The sequence below is a fragment of the Mirounga leonina genome, unplaced genomic scaffold, assembly GCF_011800145.1.
Source record: "Mirounga leonina isolate KUSES-001 unplaced genomic scaffold, KU_Mleo_1.0 Mir_91, whole genome shotgun sequence".
Taxonomy (NCBI): domain Eukaryota; kingdom Metazoa; phylum Chordata; class Mammalia; order Carnivora; family Phocidae; genus Mirounga; species Mirounga leonina.
The window spans coordinates 38,185,606-38,206,133 of NW_023270839.1; the positions used below are offsets into that span (position 1 = coordinate 38,185,606).

The window sequence follows — 20,528 nt, forward strand, 5'->3', positions numbered from 1 at the left end:
ATAATATTAGTTCTTCTAAGAATTTTGCAGTTGTATGTTTTTTGTGTGTTTGTAAACAAAAACAGTTATTTTTGTCATTTTCATTTTCTGGTGTTTTTGTCTTGGAGAAACTCAGCTGTGGTTGATGCCACAAAATGGAGAGGAATAGCTAAATTTAATTGACTTTGGTATTATACACAATTTGGAAAAAACAACAATATAGAATTCTTTTATGAATGTTAAAGATTTTTTTTCTTAAAAGATACCTTAAAAATAAGAACAGAGCCTAAAATTATAGTGTGTCCTAGGTATTTTAGAAGTTTGTTCTAGAATGATAAAATTTGATAGGCATATCCTGTTCCTGATTGGTCTTTCCATCTTATACATTATGTACTGGTACTGCCAGAATGCAGAGAATAGTCAGTAATGCACAGGTGTATGTCCCAGTTAGGTGTGTCGGCATCATACAAGTATTTGTATGTGCCTGCATTCTGGGGTATCTGATTCAGTATTTGGATTGTCTGCTTTTCACACTTAACAAAGTAACATTTTTTCATCATTCTCCATTGGGACATTTCTTTGTAAGATTTGGGTAAATACAGCTTGTCTCCTTGTGCCAAAAGTTGTGAAGAAACGGTTGCCCCTGTATTTCTACACGTTGTGTTTCAGCCACGTCCCTCTTTCTTGGCCCCTCGTTCAGAAGGGGTTCTTCATGATCTTTTGGACTTTTATATTTGCCATGTGCTCTCCAACCATTATTTCTCACAGCATCTTTATGGCACAGAGTTTCTGTAAGCATTAAGAAGGAGGTAGGTAATCTTTACCTAAGGTTACAAACAAATTAAGAAACAGTATTAAAATCGGAGCCACTGTTATTTTCCTGTCTTCTTTTCTGTCTTAATTCCAGTCTGTCACAGAGATACCAGTTGGTTCTTTATAAATCCATTTCCTCACTGTTTTGCCAGCCCTTGTTTGGGTGGTATCACTGAGATAATTTGTATACAAAACATAAACATTGAACCTAAATGTGAGGAGTGTTCCTTTTACACGATTACCAAGGAAGAGAGACCTAAGTTGACTACCCACAAAATTTTGAGGCTCCAGATTGCATAATTGGGAAATAATTGAAAAGATAACTGAAGTTTGTTTAATTTAACTTACTAAATAGTATTTTTTTAAGATTTTCAGGTAAGTCAGTGAAGCTATTATTTGTTTAAAAATAGAGTTGTGAATGTCTGTTTAGTCAGAATCAGAAAAATTTCCTAGTCTTAGAAGAAGCTGACTTCGTGTTTTTTTTGGTAAAGACCACAAATTGAAGCATACCTTTATAAAACAGCTGAGTGTTCCATGATTTCATGTAGGTAAAATATATATATATATATATATATATATATTTCTAATGGTAAAGGAAACAATAGAAAATAATATGTTTTGATATAAGAAAAGAGAATCAAAAGAGTCATGGTGTGGTTGGAAACATTCATGAATGTACATTAGGCAGATTGTTTTTAAAAAGGGATGGATATGTATTTGCTGAAAGTGCAAATCAACATAACTACAAAGTACTGGTTTCATGATCCATTTTAGAAAAATGATTAGATACTAGTTTATTTTGGTGAGAAAATAAAACTATTTTTATATGTGATAGAATTTCAAATACGACCTAAGATACCTAAGATACCTCTTACCTTTGAGTCATAAAAAAAATGGATATTGTGATGAAAAAGTTTAAAGCACCTCTGTAGATATGTAAAGGATCTAACAACTTTGAAAACTTTAGACTGAATTTTAACATTTTTTTTTATAGGAGTCTTAGAAGAACTACTTGAACATATATTGAGACTCAGTTGTTAAGTAGTTCAGAAAAAGTTACAGTGAAATGCTAAAGTGACTTCTGACTTAAGTTCCATTGGTTAGGTGGATGGTTTTCATAATTTATGATTTCCACGAGAAATCTTAGGGAAAGGGGAGAAATGTATATTGAGGGAAACTCTGGTTGAAAGACATCCATGGAACCATTGCCTGGAAGAGTGGTGGAAGTTTTGACTCAAGACCAAGCCAGAAAAACTTGTGATTTAAAAGAAAGGAAACCTTCCATTTTGGCAGAACGTAGGCAGAAATCTTTTCTATCTAGAGTGTTATCAAGTACTTTACGTGTATATCATTGCTTGATTTATTTTATCTACATAAGCCTCTATAACCTTTAAGTGTGCCAATTTCATTTTCTGTCAGCCTTCACTTGTCATGGTCTGTATTATTATAAGAATTCCATATAGGGGCGCCTGGGTGGCTTAGTCAGTTAAGCGTCTGACTCTTGATCGCAGCTCAGGTCATGGTCTCAGGATCTTGAGATGGAGCCCCCAGTCGGGCTCTTCACTGGGTATGGGGCCTGTTTAAGAGTCTCTCTCTCTCCCCCCCTATCCTCCTCCTCCCTTCCTTCCTTGGTGCTTGCTCTCTCAAAAAAAAAAAAAATTCCATATCCTTTCCTGTCTGAATGTAGTATAAGAAATAACCTAAGAATATGTTGTTGCTTATATTCAAGTTTTAGGCTAGAGCATAATTGTATATGAGTCAATGCATTTTTTAAAGTATTTATATGAAAAATGTCTTTTGAATCAGAGATTAAGATCCGAGTATAGACTCTTTAGAAAGTTTTTCTTCCTTTCAGCCAGTGTTAAATTAGTGTCTTTCAGTCTAAAAAAATTGGTTTTAAATTCCTTATCTCTTATAAGGGTGGTTTATAAGACCAAGGTTTCTGCTGAGGGCAAGATGTGACATTTTAACATTTGAGCATCTTTTGGAGAGGCCATGTGGGATAGTGGGAAAACCAGAGTCCATCCCACCTCTGTTACTCTCTTGTTGTAGGACTTAGGCATGACACGCACCCCTTCTCCTGCCCCTCAATTTTCTTCATCTCTAAAGTGAGGTCAGTTGAGATCACTACACCTCTGATTAGCTCTAATATTCTGTGTTTTCAGATTTGTTTTAGTAGAATTTTTCCTTGTAGAGAAATTTGAGAAATTTTCTTTGAAGAGCAATTTTTCTTGAAGAGAAGTAAAACCTGGCACAAGTGGGGATGAATGGTCAGGGAGCCTCACTGTGCTGAGTGCAGGGCCGCAGCCCTTCGTAGCACTTTGCCTTCCTGCATGTTTGGCTGGGCATGTGGAGCCTCCCCAGTGACGACCTGCTTCTTTTTGCTTTAAGGGGTTATCAGCAACAGGATGCCCATGAATTTATGCGCTACCTTTTGGACCACCTGCACTTGGAACTCCAGGGCGGTTTCAATGGGGTTTCCCGCTCAGCAATTCTACAGGAGAATTCTACTCTATCTGCAAGTAACAAATGTTGCATGTAAGATGTAGTTTCCTTCTCTTTTTTTTAGGAGGACCTCAGACATTTCTGTTGGTGTTATTGTTTATTCGATTTATAATGGAAGGTGGAGAGTTTTCCTGGACTTTTGCTGAAACTTTTGTGTACTTGAATTTTATACCCAAGTGGACTAGCCCAGGCCTCCTGCTTCCATACCAGCGGCATCTTGTACTTGCCTCTTGGTATAGTCCTAATGGTTTTTGGTATAGACTATTTTAAAAGTTGAGGAACAACAGAAAATATTTTGTACAGTTCAGCACTTGAAAATTCCCTGCCAAATGTATGAAATAATATTTGGGAGACTTAATTTTCTATACTAAAATAATTATATTTATTCACTAGAAACAGTCTTAAAAATATTTTGAATGTGAATTTTCCTAAAATATATTTGTTCTTTAATTAAATTGAAGCATTTGTAAGTTCTCAGAATTTTTCTTGCCTCTCAATATGAACACATCAAACCTTTTAGATTGCTTTCCTAGGTACTAATACCCCAAAATATACATTGAGATTAGAAAGCTTATTTTGCTTGAGGTAGGGATGATTTACTGTTATTTCAGTCTGATTTTAATTGTAGTCTCCTTTTGTTCAAATTTTTTGAAAAGTTTTGTTTTGACCTGTGCAGGAAAGGGATTTACAAGACAAACTCCCCAAAGACAGAAAGAAAAGAGTAAGTAATTGCCTTGCAGTTCACAAATCTGATGTAGTGTTAAGTTAGGGTCCTTTTTTTTTTTTTTTTTTTAAAGATTTTATTTATTTATTTGAGAGAGAGAGAATGAGAGAGAGAGCATGAGTGGGGGAGGGTCAGAGGGAGAAGCAGACCCCCGCTGAGCAGGGAGCCCGATGCGGGACTCGATCCCGGGATTCCAGGATCATGACCTGAGCCGAAGGCAGTCGCTTAACCGACTGAGCCACCCAGGCGCCCCAAGTTAGGGTCCTTTTAATGACAGAGCAGCCTCATCGCTCATCAGGCCGTATCAGAGAAGGGCAACCGTTTGAATTGCTGTACTTTTCAAAACGTTTGGCTCTCTAGGTCCTGATAACTATGGTTCCAGTCAGAATCCAGTACAGAAGGGGAGGGATCTGTGACCTGGTAGAATTATTCTTGCTGCTAGCACCAAGTTAAAAGTAGTATTACATTAAGTGAAAAATTCTGCTTTGTATTTTATGATGGCCTTTCATACACTAAGAATATTGAACTGGGCTCTATCAAGGGTAGTCTGTGTGAAGTAAGAGGGTATATGTCTTTTATTATTTTATTGGATGCCCAAGGCACCGTCATGGAGTCACATTGTGTAATAGTCCTAGGATGATACGGAAAACTCTAGTAACTAATGAGTTTTCTGTATTAACCCATATCTTTTCATGATAGTTTAAAGAGGAGTAATTTTAGGTTCCATTAGTGAGATATGATAATTTTTTTCTTTCTGTTCCTATTTGCTAAAACTACAAAAAAGGTCTCCTATGCAATATCTGTGTTTACTTGTGTAAACACATCCAACGCTACTGAAGGTGGGGATGGTAGAAATAAGTGACAGATCTGTTCTTTTTAGTACATAGAAAATCATTACTGCTATTATAAAAGACTCTAGCAGTGTAAGAGTCTGTCCAAGTAATATTTAAACACTCTTGGTAGGGATGCCTGGGTGGCTCAGTCGGTTAAGCGGCTGCCTTCGGCCCAGGTCATGATTCCAGGGTCCTGGGATCGAGTCCCACATCGGGATCCTTGCTCAACAGGGAGCCTGCTTCTCCCTCTCTCTCCCTCTGCTTGCGCTCTGTCAAATAAATAAAATCTTAAAAAAAAAAAATAAACACTCTTGGTATACAGTTATAATAAAGGGGAAATCAATTTTGAAATCATTTATGGATCTTGTTTTCAGTCATTGTATACCTAACTTAATGCCATACACATCAGATAGCCAAGACTAGATGAGTATCCTTTTCTCAGAGGAAGAAATTATAAAGGAAGAACTACATTGAGTCTAAATGTACTGCTTTTTACTAAAGCAGTTTCCATTTTAATTAAGGGCAGTATTGTATGTGAACATCAATATGAGAGGATCATAGTCCCTTGATTCCAGTAGTTTATTTGGTGTGCCCTTTGTTTATGACATAGTTCTTAAACCTGAACCCTGAAATAGCTATTACATCAGATAGTTCCAATGCATCTTCCCTTTTTAATTTACTAAAGCTGTGTATCTTATGAACAGCTTTTTTAAAAAAAAAGATGAAGCTGCAGTATATTTCTTTTGCCAGTAAAGAATGGAAGCCCTTTCATGGAAAAGGAAGCAGACCTTTAAAATAATATAATTGCTTGAGTAGTTTTTGTCGATCTCATCGTGGCAGTGGGTTTAATTTGGAGAAACTCAAAAGTACAGTTCAGTGTATTAGGAGTATGATTGTTTGCAAGTGAGAGAAACCACCTCAGATTGCTATAAGCAAAAAAAGAGCATTTACTGACTTAAGTAACTGCATACATAAATGCACAAAGGTTAATATATGTTTGCTGTAGTACTATTAATGATAGCAAACAACTGAACCTGGAAAACCATAATATTATATGGCTAAATTAAGAAAAGGAGCATAGTGTTAAGAGCTGTGTGACTCTGGACCAAGCTGGAACTCAGCTTCCTGGTCTGTAAAATGGGGATAATGGTATCTGCTTCATAGCTTTGTTCTGAGGATTAACTGATTTAATACATGGAAAGTACTTTGAATGGAGTTCGGCACAGAGTAAGTGCTGTTGTAAGCGTTTGCTAATCATGCTTTCATGGTATACTTTCTTGGTGGTTCTTGCGTCCAATCTGTGTTCATACTGTGGCATGCCAATCTGCTGTCAAAAAGGGTGAGGTACATGTTCAAGATATATACTTTAAAAAAAATAAAATAAAAGCAGAAGGCAGGTGCGGTCCTAATTATTACGCTAATAAAAGAGCCTTGAAACAATTTAAGGGCTTTCTAATTTGGGAAACATCTGTCTGAGCACTGTACAGATACACCCCATTTCATCTTCACACCAGGCCTCTGCGGTAGGTTAGATACTATTCCTGCTGAACATCTGGTGACGCTGAGGCACAGAGAAGCTAGTCACGTTAGGGCAGTTGGTTTTGTATCGTTCTTAAAGTGGTGTATTCCTGATCTCAACAAGGAAATTATTTACAATATTGTTTTAAGTGAGCTTAAAAGCCTTGTTGATAGTAACATCTAGCACTTCAACTGTGAAGTCATGCCTCCACCAGTAATTACTAAATATGTATTAAATTTCTTTACCTCTTTTTCCCCAATCTGACAGCTGACCATCTAAAAAGTCTAAAACTATCTCTGAGCGAGGTTATTCAAAGTAAAGTAATTGAGAGCATTCCCTATGAGAGGCCTTGCAAAAATTTATAAGGTGGTTTCTCTTTTGTGAGGAAAGGGGTCCCCTTGCCCTGAGTATAGGCATGTATGTCATGTTTGTTAGTAATGGCAAATGTCCAGTCAGTGTTAGTGGCTCTTGGAGAAATTAGGGGGCTTGAAAGTGGGGCTGTGGAGAGGCCAGTGGCTTAAACCTTTTATCTAGTATACCTTTATATAGCTTTAAAGTTTTTGTATTATTTCATAATTTAAATAAAATTAAATAAATGATATACATATTCCCCCCAAAGAAGTATAGCAGCTTTTATACATATTTATTTTAGTTTTTTACTGATATATTTTCCTGTGTGGTGATTTTCTTTAGAAATGGAGCATCTACGGTTGTCACAGCTATATTCGGAGGTATTCTCCAAAATGAGGTTAACTGCCTCATATGTGGGACAGAATCTAGAAAGTTTGATCCATTCCTAGGTAAGACATTTGGCATGTGGTGATATGATATTGTATTAAAATTTTAATGTTTCCTTTGAAAATTTAAGACAGTATGAGATAATTGTAAGAATACATCAATTTTTGAAATTCTTTTCTAAGTGTCACATATGCCTCTAACAGCTCTTTTCCTATTTTCTTTTAAGACCTTTCATTAGATATTCCAAGTCAGTTCAGAAATAAGCGCTCTAAGAATCAAGAAAATGGACCTGTTTGTTCATTACGAGGTAAAGATACTTTAATGTTGTAGAATTCTTATTCCCTCTGAAATAGCTGAATAGACTCAAACTCCATCCGTGCTATGTTGTTAACTGTTTGAATGAATTTGCATTACTATTTAACAGAGTCAAACCTGAATGTCTCTTCCTCTCAGAAAGAAAGAAAAAAAAATTGGTGCCAGAGATATTAAGGCAAGCATAAGATATTTCTCACCTTTTTCTTTAATACTCATTTTAAAATCGAGTGTCTGTAACAAACTGCTTCTGACTTAATGAAATAGAACTTATTCTGTGGATGTCCCACTAGTATCCATGGGAGGAAAGAATACTTAGCTAAGTTTAATAAGTTATGGTGTTATTCTTTGCTATGATTAATAATTTTAGAAATCTGTTGATGATACATCTATTGGTTAAGCCTGAGGCTCTGCTTTTAATTGAAAACTGTGAGATTTGGAACAGATTTTTTCCTGGATTAGTGTTAACTGCCTTTGTCAAGGCAAAAAGACCGATCTTTGACCAGTCACTAAAGTGACTAATCGTTCTTGTTGGTCATAAAAAGAAACTAGGATAGGAAAAAGAGGGCCTAGTGTGTGTTCTATCATTAAGTAACTCTACACTGAAGGCAAATAACATAATTTCTACCCTGATTTGTCTGTTGACTAAAAGTAATTTTTTCTTCAACTGTTCTAGAGAATTTTGTCGTAAGGATTTGTATATGTATATATACACACACACAATCTTTTCCTATAGGAGATTCTAATTGGTCCAAAACTGCACTGTCCACTGTGGTGAAGTCACAGATGGTTGGTAAAATGTAAATTAAAATTAAAAATGCAGTTGCTTAGTTTCACTAACCATATTTTAGGTGATCAGTAACCACATGTGACTATTGGCTATTGTATTGGACAGCACAGATGCAGAACATTTCCATTATTGCAGAAAGTTCTATTGGGCAGTACTGCTCTAGAATCATTCTGCTGCTCACTTGTTCTCGGAAAAAAAAAAATTCTAGTAAAAATATAACTGTTGGGGTTGGGACAGGCAGAATTCTGTGTCACAGGTGCACTGGGCAGCATTGGGCTTGTTAAAAGAGGAGTAGCAGAGGTCTTGCTTATAGCCCCATTCCTCAGATAGTTTCTTGAAATCCCTCGGGGTGACTGTCAAATACACTGGACTACTGTAAGACAGGAAAATAACTCCGTATATGAAAACATTTTGTAGATATTTTCAGTTGTTCCCCACCTTTGCAACAGTGTTGATGGTCTCTTTTGAACAGGAGTACTGGAGAAATTTAAGGAAGCCCCATCCATTCCTCTTCCCTCTAAAATAGATGGTTTTGAAATACAGGTTTTGAAAATATCACAGTATACTTGGTATCAAATGTGAGATTATTTTCTCTTTATGTTGATGACATGAGAGTACAAGCTAACCTAATCATAAAACAAACATTTGGTCATTTAGAGAGGAAAGCAGTGAGAGATTATAGAGTTTGAGGCTAATTCCTTTAATAATCTGACCTGGATATGGCTTCATTTTATAATTTTTTCAAACATTCCTTATTTCCTAAATAAAACTAAGTGGAGATGATCTTTGGAAGACCCAGAGCCATTGGTTTCTTCAGGCTTCTTTCTTCCTTCTGCACTGTGTCCCCCCCATTCTGCATTGGTCATATAACATGGTTCTCATTGTCCCCTGTAGCATTTCACTTACTACCTATCCCAAAAATGCTTTAATATTGAGAGACCTTACTTTCTTGAGACTGTCCAGGAGGAGATTGTATGACATAGCTTAAGTGGTTGGTTGGTACCACAAACAAGTGGCAAATGGCATTTGCCTTGCTTCCCAAGTCGTATTTTTCTTGGCATAGACTCACTGAAATTTGATGTGATTGGGATTTAGCTTCAGGGGGCCCAGACCATCCTGAGGGGTTTCGGGCTTGGCTGGAAACAGGTTTCCTGCATTCTCAGAGGGCTTTCCTTTGAATTTTCAGACTTGATTTTTATGTTGTTAAAGAGCTTACTGTTGGCTTAAAAAACTAGATGGTAGAGTCATATTATCAATTAAGGGTACTACTTTTTTTGGACATCCAGAGTGTGATGAATTTTAATTGATATATGCATTTCTTTATTAAACAGAGTCGTAATCGATTACATTTTACATGCTTTAATGCAAGGATTACTTGTGTGCTTTTTGGAATGTTAATTGACAAGCTTCGTTTTCATTTAGAAAGGAGTGATGATGGTGAGAAAGATCCCTGGAATTTGAAATTATTTAACTAAAAACATGCATATTAGGAGAGGCTAAGATAATCCTAAAGCTGACAAAGGTACCATAAAAAAGGAAAGATACTATTCTAGACCAAAGAATCTCATATAAAATTAGCTAATACTATAGTAAAATAACAGATCAAGTAGGATTTCTTCCAACCATATAGGACTGCTATATCGGGAAAGAAGAATTTTCTCTGGCCGTCGAAGTCCTTCTAGCTGGACTAAGAACCAAGTTGACATGAGGCAGATGAGGAGAGTATCAGATTTAATTTCGTATGTATGGGGAATCCACACAGACATGAAATTCTGAAGACCAGCAACATGAGGCTTCTATGAACTAAGGAGAAGGGGTAGGAGTCTGAGGATACAAAGGGGAGAAAGACCATTAGCAGGAAGGTGAGAGGAAATGTTTGGAGAATAAAGTTTGTCCTCTTAGGTAAGTTTCTTTGGTAAAGCGGAATCTCTTAACAGTCACTTCTTGGTACAGGCTCTCCCCCTTCCAATGTAAATTTAGGCCGTTGAGGGGGAAGCCTGAATTTCCTGGGTTTTGTTTGCTTTTAACTCAAAATAATGTTCATGCCAAAGTGGCCCATTTGGGGTGTCCTGCCCTGGGCCCCTGCAGTTTCCTCCTCCGAAACTTCCCTGAAATTTCACACATTAAAATTGAGCTAGCCGCTTGTTTGGTCTTATTGAACCAGTCCTGGCCATAGGTCAGTTCAGACTCATTTCGGGAGGCAGTGATGCAAGTTAGGCCTAAGGTTCAAGCAATCAGGTATTAAATAAGAGGCATTTCTGTGGAAACAAAAACACTGGTTACTGATTGGATCAAATTATAAACCAATTTCTGAATTTTGAGGTTAGTCAAGATGATTTTTAGATGTTAAGCTTGAACCATCTTTAGTGCGCAGTGGCAGTCTGACGGATTTTCCTGGTTTGTAGTTCAAATGTCTCTGGTGATCGTTTTGAGTGGCCCACAGAGCAACAGGCATGAAGATTGCCTATAGGAGAGCTGTTGTGGTGATTTCTCGGAAGTTTACTAAGTTAAGTTTGTAGGGCTTCTTAGTTCTCGGATAAATCCAACGTAGAAGCTTGGAAGAAAAATAAAAAACGTTACTTTGGAGAATTATAATCAAGCACTGGAGGAAATTAGAAGAAATCAAGATCTAGTCCAGTTTCTAATGAACAGTATTACAGTTTAATATTTACTCAGATGTTACTGAAACCTATTTTCTCTATAATCACCCTTTATAGATAGCCAAATGAATACTAATTTGTTTGCAAAATAAGTCGTTTCAAAAAAACTTGGCCTGATCATTTACATGGGTGTGGCAAGAATAACAGTTGATTAGGTAGATTCTTTAAAACCTGCTGGACCTTTTTCAAGATTGAAGTTTTAACAGCCTTTTGAGGCCAGAAGCCAAGCCAGATACTTGCTGTCAGAACTTCTGCTGCAATACCTATAGATTTGGGTGAATTCCTCTCTGCTCGAGGTCTCCAAAGTATTCTGAGGTTCCTGTATTTGCCAGGGAGTGCGAACCTTTACTCACTTGGTAAGGCAGCTGGGAACTCTGTAAGCAGGGTAACAAACTGGTACTTCTGGGGGCTTTACTGGCTTCTTAAAGTTAACCTGGTTCCTTCAAGCTGTCTGGTCATAGCTGAGGTTATGCATCTCTCTCAAATAGGACACTCCAGTCAAAGCCTTGGTTACATAACAAATGTTTCCAATTGTGTCCTGTTATAAGGAGAACAGAATTGTATTGAACTTATGCAAATAAATATAATACCACCTAGAGTTTCTGAATTCCGGAGAGTTCAGGTAGGGAGAAGGATAAAGATATATTCTGTTTCTCTTAAGCTAATTGACTTAGAGCAATTTAACAATTTAAAATCTGGAAAAACAAAGCATTTTAGAAAGGCAGCAATGTTTTAAAAAGTCATAAAGAACTAAAAAGGATAATTTTTCAGTTCCATATTATTGTTTTGCTTAAATCCAGTTTTTCCACTAGTTCAGAAATTCTTACCAGTTTTATGAACTTAAGGCACATTTGCAATACCATCAGAGTAAAATAGTAACTGTATTAGAGTTCATTATGATGCAGTTGACAAGGAAATTTTGACTCCCAACACATAACAATGTACTAGGACATCAAGTTTCTCAGAGTTTTATACAGTTTTAGAACACTTAACATATCTACATAAATACAATCTAAGAGACCTATCTGGAACACCTTAGATTGTGGTCAAAAGACTTCATTTTAGGATCTGATTTTAGGAAATACGTTAAAAAACATTGAACAGGGGTGCCTGGGTGGCTCAGTCGGTTAAGCGGCTGCCTTCGGCTCAGGTCATGATCCCAAGGTCCTGGGATCGAGCCCCGCATCGGGCTCCCCGCTCAGCGGGAAGCCTGCTTCTCCCTCTCCCCCTACTTGTGTTCCCTCTCTCCTGTCAGATAAATAAAATCTTAAAAAAAAAAAAATTGAACAGTTTGAACATTTGATTAACAGGATCACAGGTCATTATGAAACGATATTTAATTACCTAACCAAAAGATTTCAAAAGGCAAAAAGGCAAAAATATAGAACCTTACATAATTTTGAGCAAAATTTAGCTTTAGTATTAAGACTCAGTTTTCTTAAAGAATCAAAGACTCGATAAATTATTTTGGCAAAACACAGAATCCTTGATTTCTAAACATAACTTTTAAAGGAAAAGAAAATTCTATTAAGAGCAGATCTGTAATTTGTCCTTTTAACAAAAAAATTTCAACTTTGCAGTGTATTTTTGATATTAAAACTTATTAATTGTATCCTAATCTCAGCCAGTACTGATCATACATAAAATCCCTTTCCAAAGATTCCTTTTTCCGTAAACCTTCTGGAACTTTATTTTTAACATTCAGCTCTTGTTCTGGGTTTTCCCCTCTTCTCCCCTCTTCAATTTTCTTTTCCCTTAACAAAAATGTATTTCTGTTCCTCATACCCTTTTCTACTAAAAACACTTCGTTCTTTCCTTGCATAGGGAATTGTTTCCCTTATTATTTCTAGTAGTCTTAATTACATTTATTAGAATTCTTAACTCTTAGAAACCTTAATTTCTAGTGAAAACTAAGTAGTAGGCAATTTTGAACTGTTATACCAGTATTCTTTAGAATAGCAAATTTGTGAATACATTTCATAATTTCTAAGAATGTGCTTTTTTCATAGTACAGTTTTTCAGTAAAGCACAAACCAGTTTACTAACAGATCCATATTTATCTTTAGTTTCTCTGTAATAATACACAAATTAACCTATTGACACCTATTTTCTGAACCTATATGTTCAGTACCTAATGTTTTATTATTTTACTTTATCTGGAAATGATTTAGTAAAAAAAAGTGTCAGGTTGCCAAGGATTTTGGAGTTTAGAAGCTATGTAAAAGTTTACCTACCAACTTTTTTGGGGGGGGGGGGCAGAGGGAGAGGGGGAGAGAGAGACTCTTAAGTAGGTGCCATGCCCAGCACAGAGTCCGACCTGAGATCATGACCTGAGTTGAAATCTAGAGTCGGACGCTTAACAGGCACCCCTGCCTACAAACCTTTTTCTCTTATTTACACCTGTTTAATTTGCTTGTTCTTATGTTTAGATTACCCACAAACCTTCATAAAGCATTAGACAAAAATCAATCACTATTCTAAGTTTTTTTTTCTGCAGAGATGAACTTATTTGGCTTTCAGTAAACACAGAATCTCAGTCATATATTTAATGCTGGTAACGCTAAAGACCTTTTTTCTTAATTAAACCAACAACCTAAAATTAGCTTTAATACTGAATATTTTCCCAGATCATTTGAATTTGGGTTAGTTTCTATCTTTGAGTTTTGGAATTCCCAATACTTATAAGTGCTTGACTTCTCAAACCAACTAAAAAGAGCTCTTTTACAAATTAATTTTAGTGATACCATCGGGAGGTAAAGAAAATATCTTACATTTATAACGTGGACACACAGACAAGATGCAAACAAAATATCATAGCTTTTGTTTTTACTAATATTTGTGGAGAGGACATTAAAGGCCCAATTTCTAAATACTTTTTTTTTTTTTTGATGAAAAATTTCTCTAAAGTTTGTATTTCAAAGAATGGCTCTTAGGTCCTAGAGAAGATGGGAATAGAAAACACGTAACGAACAGAGAAAGAATCCCAAGTTTTTTCCAAGGTGGAAATCTGGAGCAAATCGGCTTATTACAAGAGGTCCTGGAGTCTGGGCACAAGAGGCATTTTAGAAAGGCTTCTTCCCCCCATTTTTTCTTCAGTCTCAGGTGATTGTGGGCTGTGTTTATATTTTAAAGACATGGTAAAATTTATCATATCAAGAAACTGAGAAAGAATGCCAAAAAATTTTTTTAGTTTCGGGGCAACTGCACTTTTAAGTACAGGACAATTTTGTTCCAATATCCTGATCTTTTATAATAGCTACAAACATTTTAAGGGCAATAAGTGAGAGTTAGGGATCGGGAAAGAGGGGTGGGCTTTTGACTTGTTTCTAGAGTTGCATTTCTGGTTTTGTACAGATTGGTAAGGCAGTTTTTTTTTTTTTAAGATTTTTAAAAATTTATTTATTTGACAGAGAGATAGCATAAGTAGGCAGAGTGGCAGGCAGAGGGAAAGGGAGAAGCAGGCTCTCTGCTGAGCAGGGAGCCCGATGCGGGGCTCGATCCCAGGACCCTGGGATCATGACCTGAGCCGAAGGCAGCCGCTTAACCGACTGAGCCACCCATGTGCCCCAAGGCAGTTGTTTCTAATTCCCAAAGAACTGGATAGAGCTTAGAATATCAAGGGATTGATCTGCCTTTTTAAACTCAACTTGTGGGGTACCTGGGTGGCTCAGTTGGTTAAGCGACTGCCTTCGGCTCAGGTCATGATCCTGGAGTCCCGGGATCGAGTCCCACATCGGGCTCCCTGCTCAGCTGGGGGTCTGCTTCTCCCTCTGACCCTCTCCCCTCTCGTGCTCTCTCTCTCTCAAATAAATAAAATCTTTAAAAAAAATTTTAAAAAAATAAACTCAACTTTTTTTTTTTTTAGCAGGGAGATTTTTTTTTTAACTAAAATGGTAAGCAAAATAAAGCATTTTAACAAAAGCCTTCTTGCAGCATACATAATTCGATCTTGGCTTCTATTAGCCCCTGAATGTTGGCCTTTCAAAGATTCAGTGGGGGTGGCTAGGATCCATCTGCTATGTACATTGCAAAGGAATGTCCGAAGCTGGCAGAGCTTGCTTACAGAGCTCTAGAAGGTAGGAGCAAAGCGAGCCTTATTGCCAATCTCAGGTGCTTTTGTTAAATTCATTTCCTGGCTTTCAGCTTTTATGTGAGCAGTCTGTATACTTTGAACATAGAGATTTGGTCCTTATAAATCTCGTAGGGAAAGGGGAGTTAAAAAAAAAAAATCTGGCCTCATCTGCTTGTTTTAAGATTTTATTTATTTATTTGAGAAAGAGAGAAAGCGTGAGCACGCATGAGCTGGGAGAAGCAGGCTCCCCGCTGATCAGGGAGTCAGACCTGGGGCTCAATCCCAGGACTCTGGGAACCTAACCTGAGCTGAAGGCAGACCAGATGAGGCCAGATTTTAAGGGAATTTTACTTTAGAGGTAGACATTTATTTTTTAGTCTTCTCTTCATCTTGTCAAGGGAGTCCCTAAGGCATGCTTATACCAGTAAGACGAATGTTTTTCAATATAAGCAATTTAAAGACCATTGATGAATAATTGTTAATGGCAACTCCAACCAATAAGTCTTTTAATGGCTGAACCAGAGATGGAAGAGGCACCCAAAGAGGACATAGATCATGGCCCCCGTGGTCTAAAAGTTTGCTCCCAAAATTAGTGTAAGCAAGCAAAGGCCTTCATTGCATAGGCGGGAAGGATGGTGAAAATGGGGTCTCTGGTCTCCCATGAAAATACAAGAGATGTGCTGCAGGATTGGGGACTGTGTGTTGTTTAACAGTGTACCTTGTTGCAAGGAAGTTTGCTTGAGGATAGTAAGTGAACTAGTGTCAGTCTAACCTGTTCCGTGACCAGCTTAGCTTTCATGAGAGTCTTCTTGAGGTGGTGAGCGCTCTAGTAGCTTTTAAGTGCTTGATCTGTATCCACCAATTTGGGGGCTTTAGCTTCCAAGATGCCCTTTAGCAACAGTCTTTACCTTTTATGTGCACAAAGTTCATATGACAAATGACTTAAAACACAAGCAACGAAAAACCCAGAAAACCAACCAAACTCAAAGACTATCTCTGGGAAGAAATGAATCTGTAACCAAAAAGAGTACTCTACCAAATTTAACCAGAGACAATTTAATCAATTTAATAACTAACCCCAAGGAGGTAGGTTCCACAAATATTTTCTCCTGCTAATTTAAATGTAGCAAGAAAGAGAAGGACTCTCACCACTCCTGCTCTTTCGGACTGTGCAGATAGAGATTCTGGGAGGTTGACAGGGTAAGAAATCTTACCTTCTGCTGGCTGTATGTCAGATGTCCCAAGGACTTCAGTTGCAGTCATGTCCAGCAAGTTAAAGTGTCCTGCTGACTGTGTCAACTGTTGGAAGAATTTCCTCTGCCCTTCAAGGTCTTTCTTGCTGGACGAAGAACCAAATTGATTCAAGAAAGAAAATCAGATTTAGTTTTGTATGTACAGGGAATCCACACAGACATGAGATTCCAAAGACAGGCAACATGAGGCTTCTATGAGCCAAGGAGAGGGGTACGGGTCTGAGGAAACAAAGGGGAGAAAGACGATTAGCAGGAAGGTGAGAAGAGATGTTTGGAAAACAAACATTGTCCTGTTATTTAGGCAGAGAAGTTTCTTAGGTAAAGAGGAATCTCTTCCTGGTATAAGCAGGCAGTTGAGGAGGTAAGAGCTTTTCCTGAACCTGCTGGGTTTTGTTTGCTTTAACTCAAAATAATGTTCATATCAAAGTGGCCCATCTTGGGGCGGCCTGCCCTGGGCCCCTGCAGATGTAATACTAGAAAATATAATTTAATGGGAGAAGATAAAAATGGTTTTGATAAAATTTCAAATCTATTACTGATTAAAAGAAGAAGGAAAAAAGCCCTTTTATTAGCTCTTATTAAGCTAGGAATAGAAAGTTAACTTGATGGAGATTATCTATCAAAAGCTATCTGGGGCACCTGGGTGGCTCAGTCATTGGGCCTTCAGCCCCATCGGGCTCCCTGCTCAGCGGGAAGCCTGCTTCTCCCACTCCCACTCCCCCTGCTTGTGTTCCCTCTCTCTCTGTCTCTCTCTCTGTCAAATAAATTAAAAAAAAAAAAGCTATCAGTGATCACCGTGGTTAACAGTGAAGCACTAATGATTTTCCATTACAGTGTGGAAGCAGTCAGGAGTCCTGCTGCTGAGAGACAAGGCAATAGACAAGGAGAGCAGCACTGGGCAGGAGACCTGCTTTTCTGAAAGCTCTCGATTTAAAAAAAAATTAAATACAGGTATTATTTTGATAAATTCTAAACTTGGAGCTAAAAAGTTTAGTTATGCAGCCAAATAAAAAATAGGCAAAAAAACCAATTGCTTTACTACACATAGCAAAAGATCCTATTCACAGTAGCAGTAAAATCTTAAAAACACTCAATAAATTTATTGAGAAATATATAAGGCCTAGATGAAGAAAAGTATAAAACTTTATATTAGAACAGATAAAAAGCCTGAATAAACAGAGCCATGTCATATACTTGGAGAGGGAGACCAATAATATAGAGATGTCCGTTTTCCCCCAAATTACTTCCTAAATTTATTCTAATTTGCTCAAAAGTTCCTAAGAAGAAATTTGTTTTAAAGATTTTATTTGAGAGTGAGTGCACATGAACAGGGGGAGGGGTGGTTGGAGAGGGAGAAGCAGACTTCCCACTGAGAGCAGGGAGCTCAATGTGTTGGGGGGGGGGGGGGGGGGCAGGGAGACTCGATCCCAGACCCTGTGATCATGACCTGAGCTGAAGGCAGACCCGACTGAGCCATCTAGGTGCCCCAGCAGAAAGAAATTCTTAAGCTTAAAAAGTTTTTTAAATGAGGAAGCAGGGGTGCCTGGGTGGCTCAGTTGGTTAAGTGACTGCCTTTGGCTCAGGTCATGATCCTGGGGTCCCAGATCGAATCCCACATGGGGCTCCCTGCTTGGCGGGGAGTCTGTGTTCTCCCTCTCACCCTCCCCCCTCTCACACTCTCTCTCTAAAATAAATAAAAATCTTAAAAAAAAAATGAAGCAGGATAGAGAGAAGGTAGGAAATGTCCCATGCATACTAATTTAGCAGGTACTGGTACAGAAAGGTGTATATGGGAATTTATTATATAGCAAAGAAAAAATTTCAAATCAGTGGAGAAAAAAATTAGTCAATACATAGTGAAAATGAAAATTTGGGAAAACATTAATTTCATCCCTAACTTCCATCTTTTCTGAAATTTGAGGTTTCAAGATTTACTATAAATTTAACCATAGGACACTATAGGCAAACATCATTTTGAACTTGTAGGGGAGATCTTTCACCAAGACCAGAACTCAGAAAGGAAAAAAATTTCATAAATTTAACTGCATAATTAAGGTTAAAGTAGAAAAGGAGAGGACATATGAAAAAGAGTACTTGGTCAAGTATATGAATAAGAGAAATGCAAATGGTCGATTTAACATTTACCTAAACATTCAAGAAAGTATAGGTAGAGCAGATTTAGTCAACATGACAAAGGTAATATCCATTGTTAGTATAGGTTTTGGGGAGTGGGCACTCTCACATATTGGCGTTAGTATAAATTGGTAGTTTGGGAGGACAGTGATTACTTTTTTTTTTAAGATTTTATTTATTTATTTGAGAGAGCACACATGAGAGGGGGGAGGGTCACAGGGAGAAGCAGACCCCCTGCCGAGCAGGGAGCCCGATGCGGGACTCGATCCAGGGACTCCAGGATCATGACCTGAGCCGAAGGCAGTCGCTTAACCAACCGAGCCACCCAGGCGCCCAGTGATTACCACTTTTAATGAGCATTTCCTTAGACATTGTAATTTTACTTGTGAACGTGGACAATAACACCTGTAAAAGATGTTCACTGAAGCATTCTTTGTTATTGCAGAGATCATAAGCAATTTACATGCTCACTAGTAGGGCACTGGTTTAATAAGTAATACTGTTTAGTAATTAAGAAAGATAAAGTTGATCAATAGCCAGGCCACAGAAAGATAGCTACAAAATACTGTGGAGTAAAACACTATCCATGGAACTATGTCTATAGAATGATTCCATTTGTGTAAAATAAAAAACATTCATATGTGCATTAAAGTCTTGAGCAACATACTCCATCTGTTCACAGTGATTTCTTAGGGGTAAGGATTCCAGAAGAAAGTGAACTGTGACTTCCTTTTTCCTGCTCTTTTATGTTGTTTGAATTTTTTAACCTATTGTATCACCTTTATAATTGTATAATTGCTTTGGGGGAGTAAAACAAAATGATTAATTTATACATACTTCCCAATTACTGCTTTGCTATAAGTTAAATTTATATAGTACATAAAGGGGATCTAATAACATCAACAAACCAGTTTTATTCCCTGCTCTCCATAGGGATGTATTTAACAGTTTATATAATGTGGAAGACTGACACTTGTGAAATATATGCCCTGAAACCCTTGAGAATCTTAGGAGTTTCAAAAGCCATCATGACATTTTTTTTTTTTTCTCATGAAATGCAATAAAGTACAAATGAAAAAAGTTTAAGCAGCTTCCTCATATGGGCAGTGTGAAGGTAAGTGGAGAACAACAAAGCTTTGCGAGATGTGAATGCTGGGTAGCTAGTAGTTTCATGCTGCTGCAAAAGATTAAACTAATACATTTCAGGGTCATTCAGACTTCAGATGTTAAAATGGCAGGTGTCAAATCTGTGATGTCAAGGAAAGGCTGTACCTAGGCAGTCTTCCTCTTTAAGAAGTAACTGTGTGCATGTATGTTTCAATAATAAAAATTGAAGGACATAAGAAAGTTTGTATATTCATTGTAGAATTTAGGGAAAATTCAGAAGAGTACAAAGAGGAAAATAAACGTCCCTCCTAAGTCTACTATCCGGCAATACCATGGTTAAGGACTATTTTTTCATTTAAGTAAGCTCCACCCCCAGGGTGGAGCCCAACTCAGGGCTTGAACTCAGGACCCTGAGATCAAAACCTGAGCTGAGATCAAGAGTCAGATGCTTAACTGACTGAGCCATCCAGGTGCCTCAAGGATATTTTTATTTAAAAACTGATTTAAAAGTTTTTTGTTTTTTTTTTTTAAAGACAGCAATTGGAAATTTAGAATTATTCTGGGTTATTATTGTTTTAACCCATACAAGTCATTACAAATAGGCATTAGTTTTAGGGAGAGCTAAAAAGAAGCTTTTAAAATCCATATGGAGATGACTATGTGGGTAGTTCTTTACTAATCCAACTAGGGTTTACAGTGTTGTTTCTTTATTAAAACTCTCTAGAGGCTGCCTATGGACACAGCAGTCTTCTGAGCTTCTGATGCGGCTGTGACAATGAGGCTGCCTCACTGTCTGAGGGTACAGCAGCAGATGTGGGCTCCTGAGCCTGCTGTAACAACAGAGAGAGAGGCGTGAGAATACAGGATGGCTCTTAGAACCAGTTGGGACCACCATTTTTAAATTGAATGTTTGAAAAACCAGGTTCAGCTTGTATGGCTTGGTTATGAATTGTCTAGTGAGCCTTTCATATCTTCTCTTGTATTTTGGTTTATCACATGGCCTCACAGGAAAAGGGGAGAACTGCATTATCTTATGCATAAATCAGTTTGGGACCACTTGGTGGTTACCCTTTAAGTTTAAGCCTCTCAA

General features: G+C 37.5%; 1 protein-coding gene across 5 annotated transcripts in view; it reads left to right on the forward strand.

Moving 5' to 3' along the window:
* USP3 (ubiquitin specific peptidase 3) overlaps positions 1-20,528 on the forward strand; it is a 109,724-nt gene that overhangs the window by 68,018 nt on the left and 21,178 nt on the right. For all 5 annotated transcript variants that reach the window (XM_034994077.1, XM_034994078.1, XM_034994075.1 and 2 more), the window contains 3 exons: positions 3,184-3,330; positions 7,067-7,173; positions 7,338-7,418. In XM_034994077.1, the coding sequence (XP_034849968.1) occupies positions 3,184-3,330; positions 7,067-7,173; positions 7,338-7,418 (335 nt within the window). The remainder of the gene's footprint in view (positions 1-3,183; positions 3,331-7,066; positions 7,174-7,337; positions 7,419-20,528) is intronic.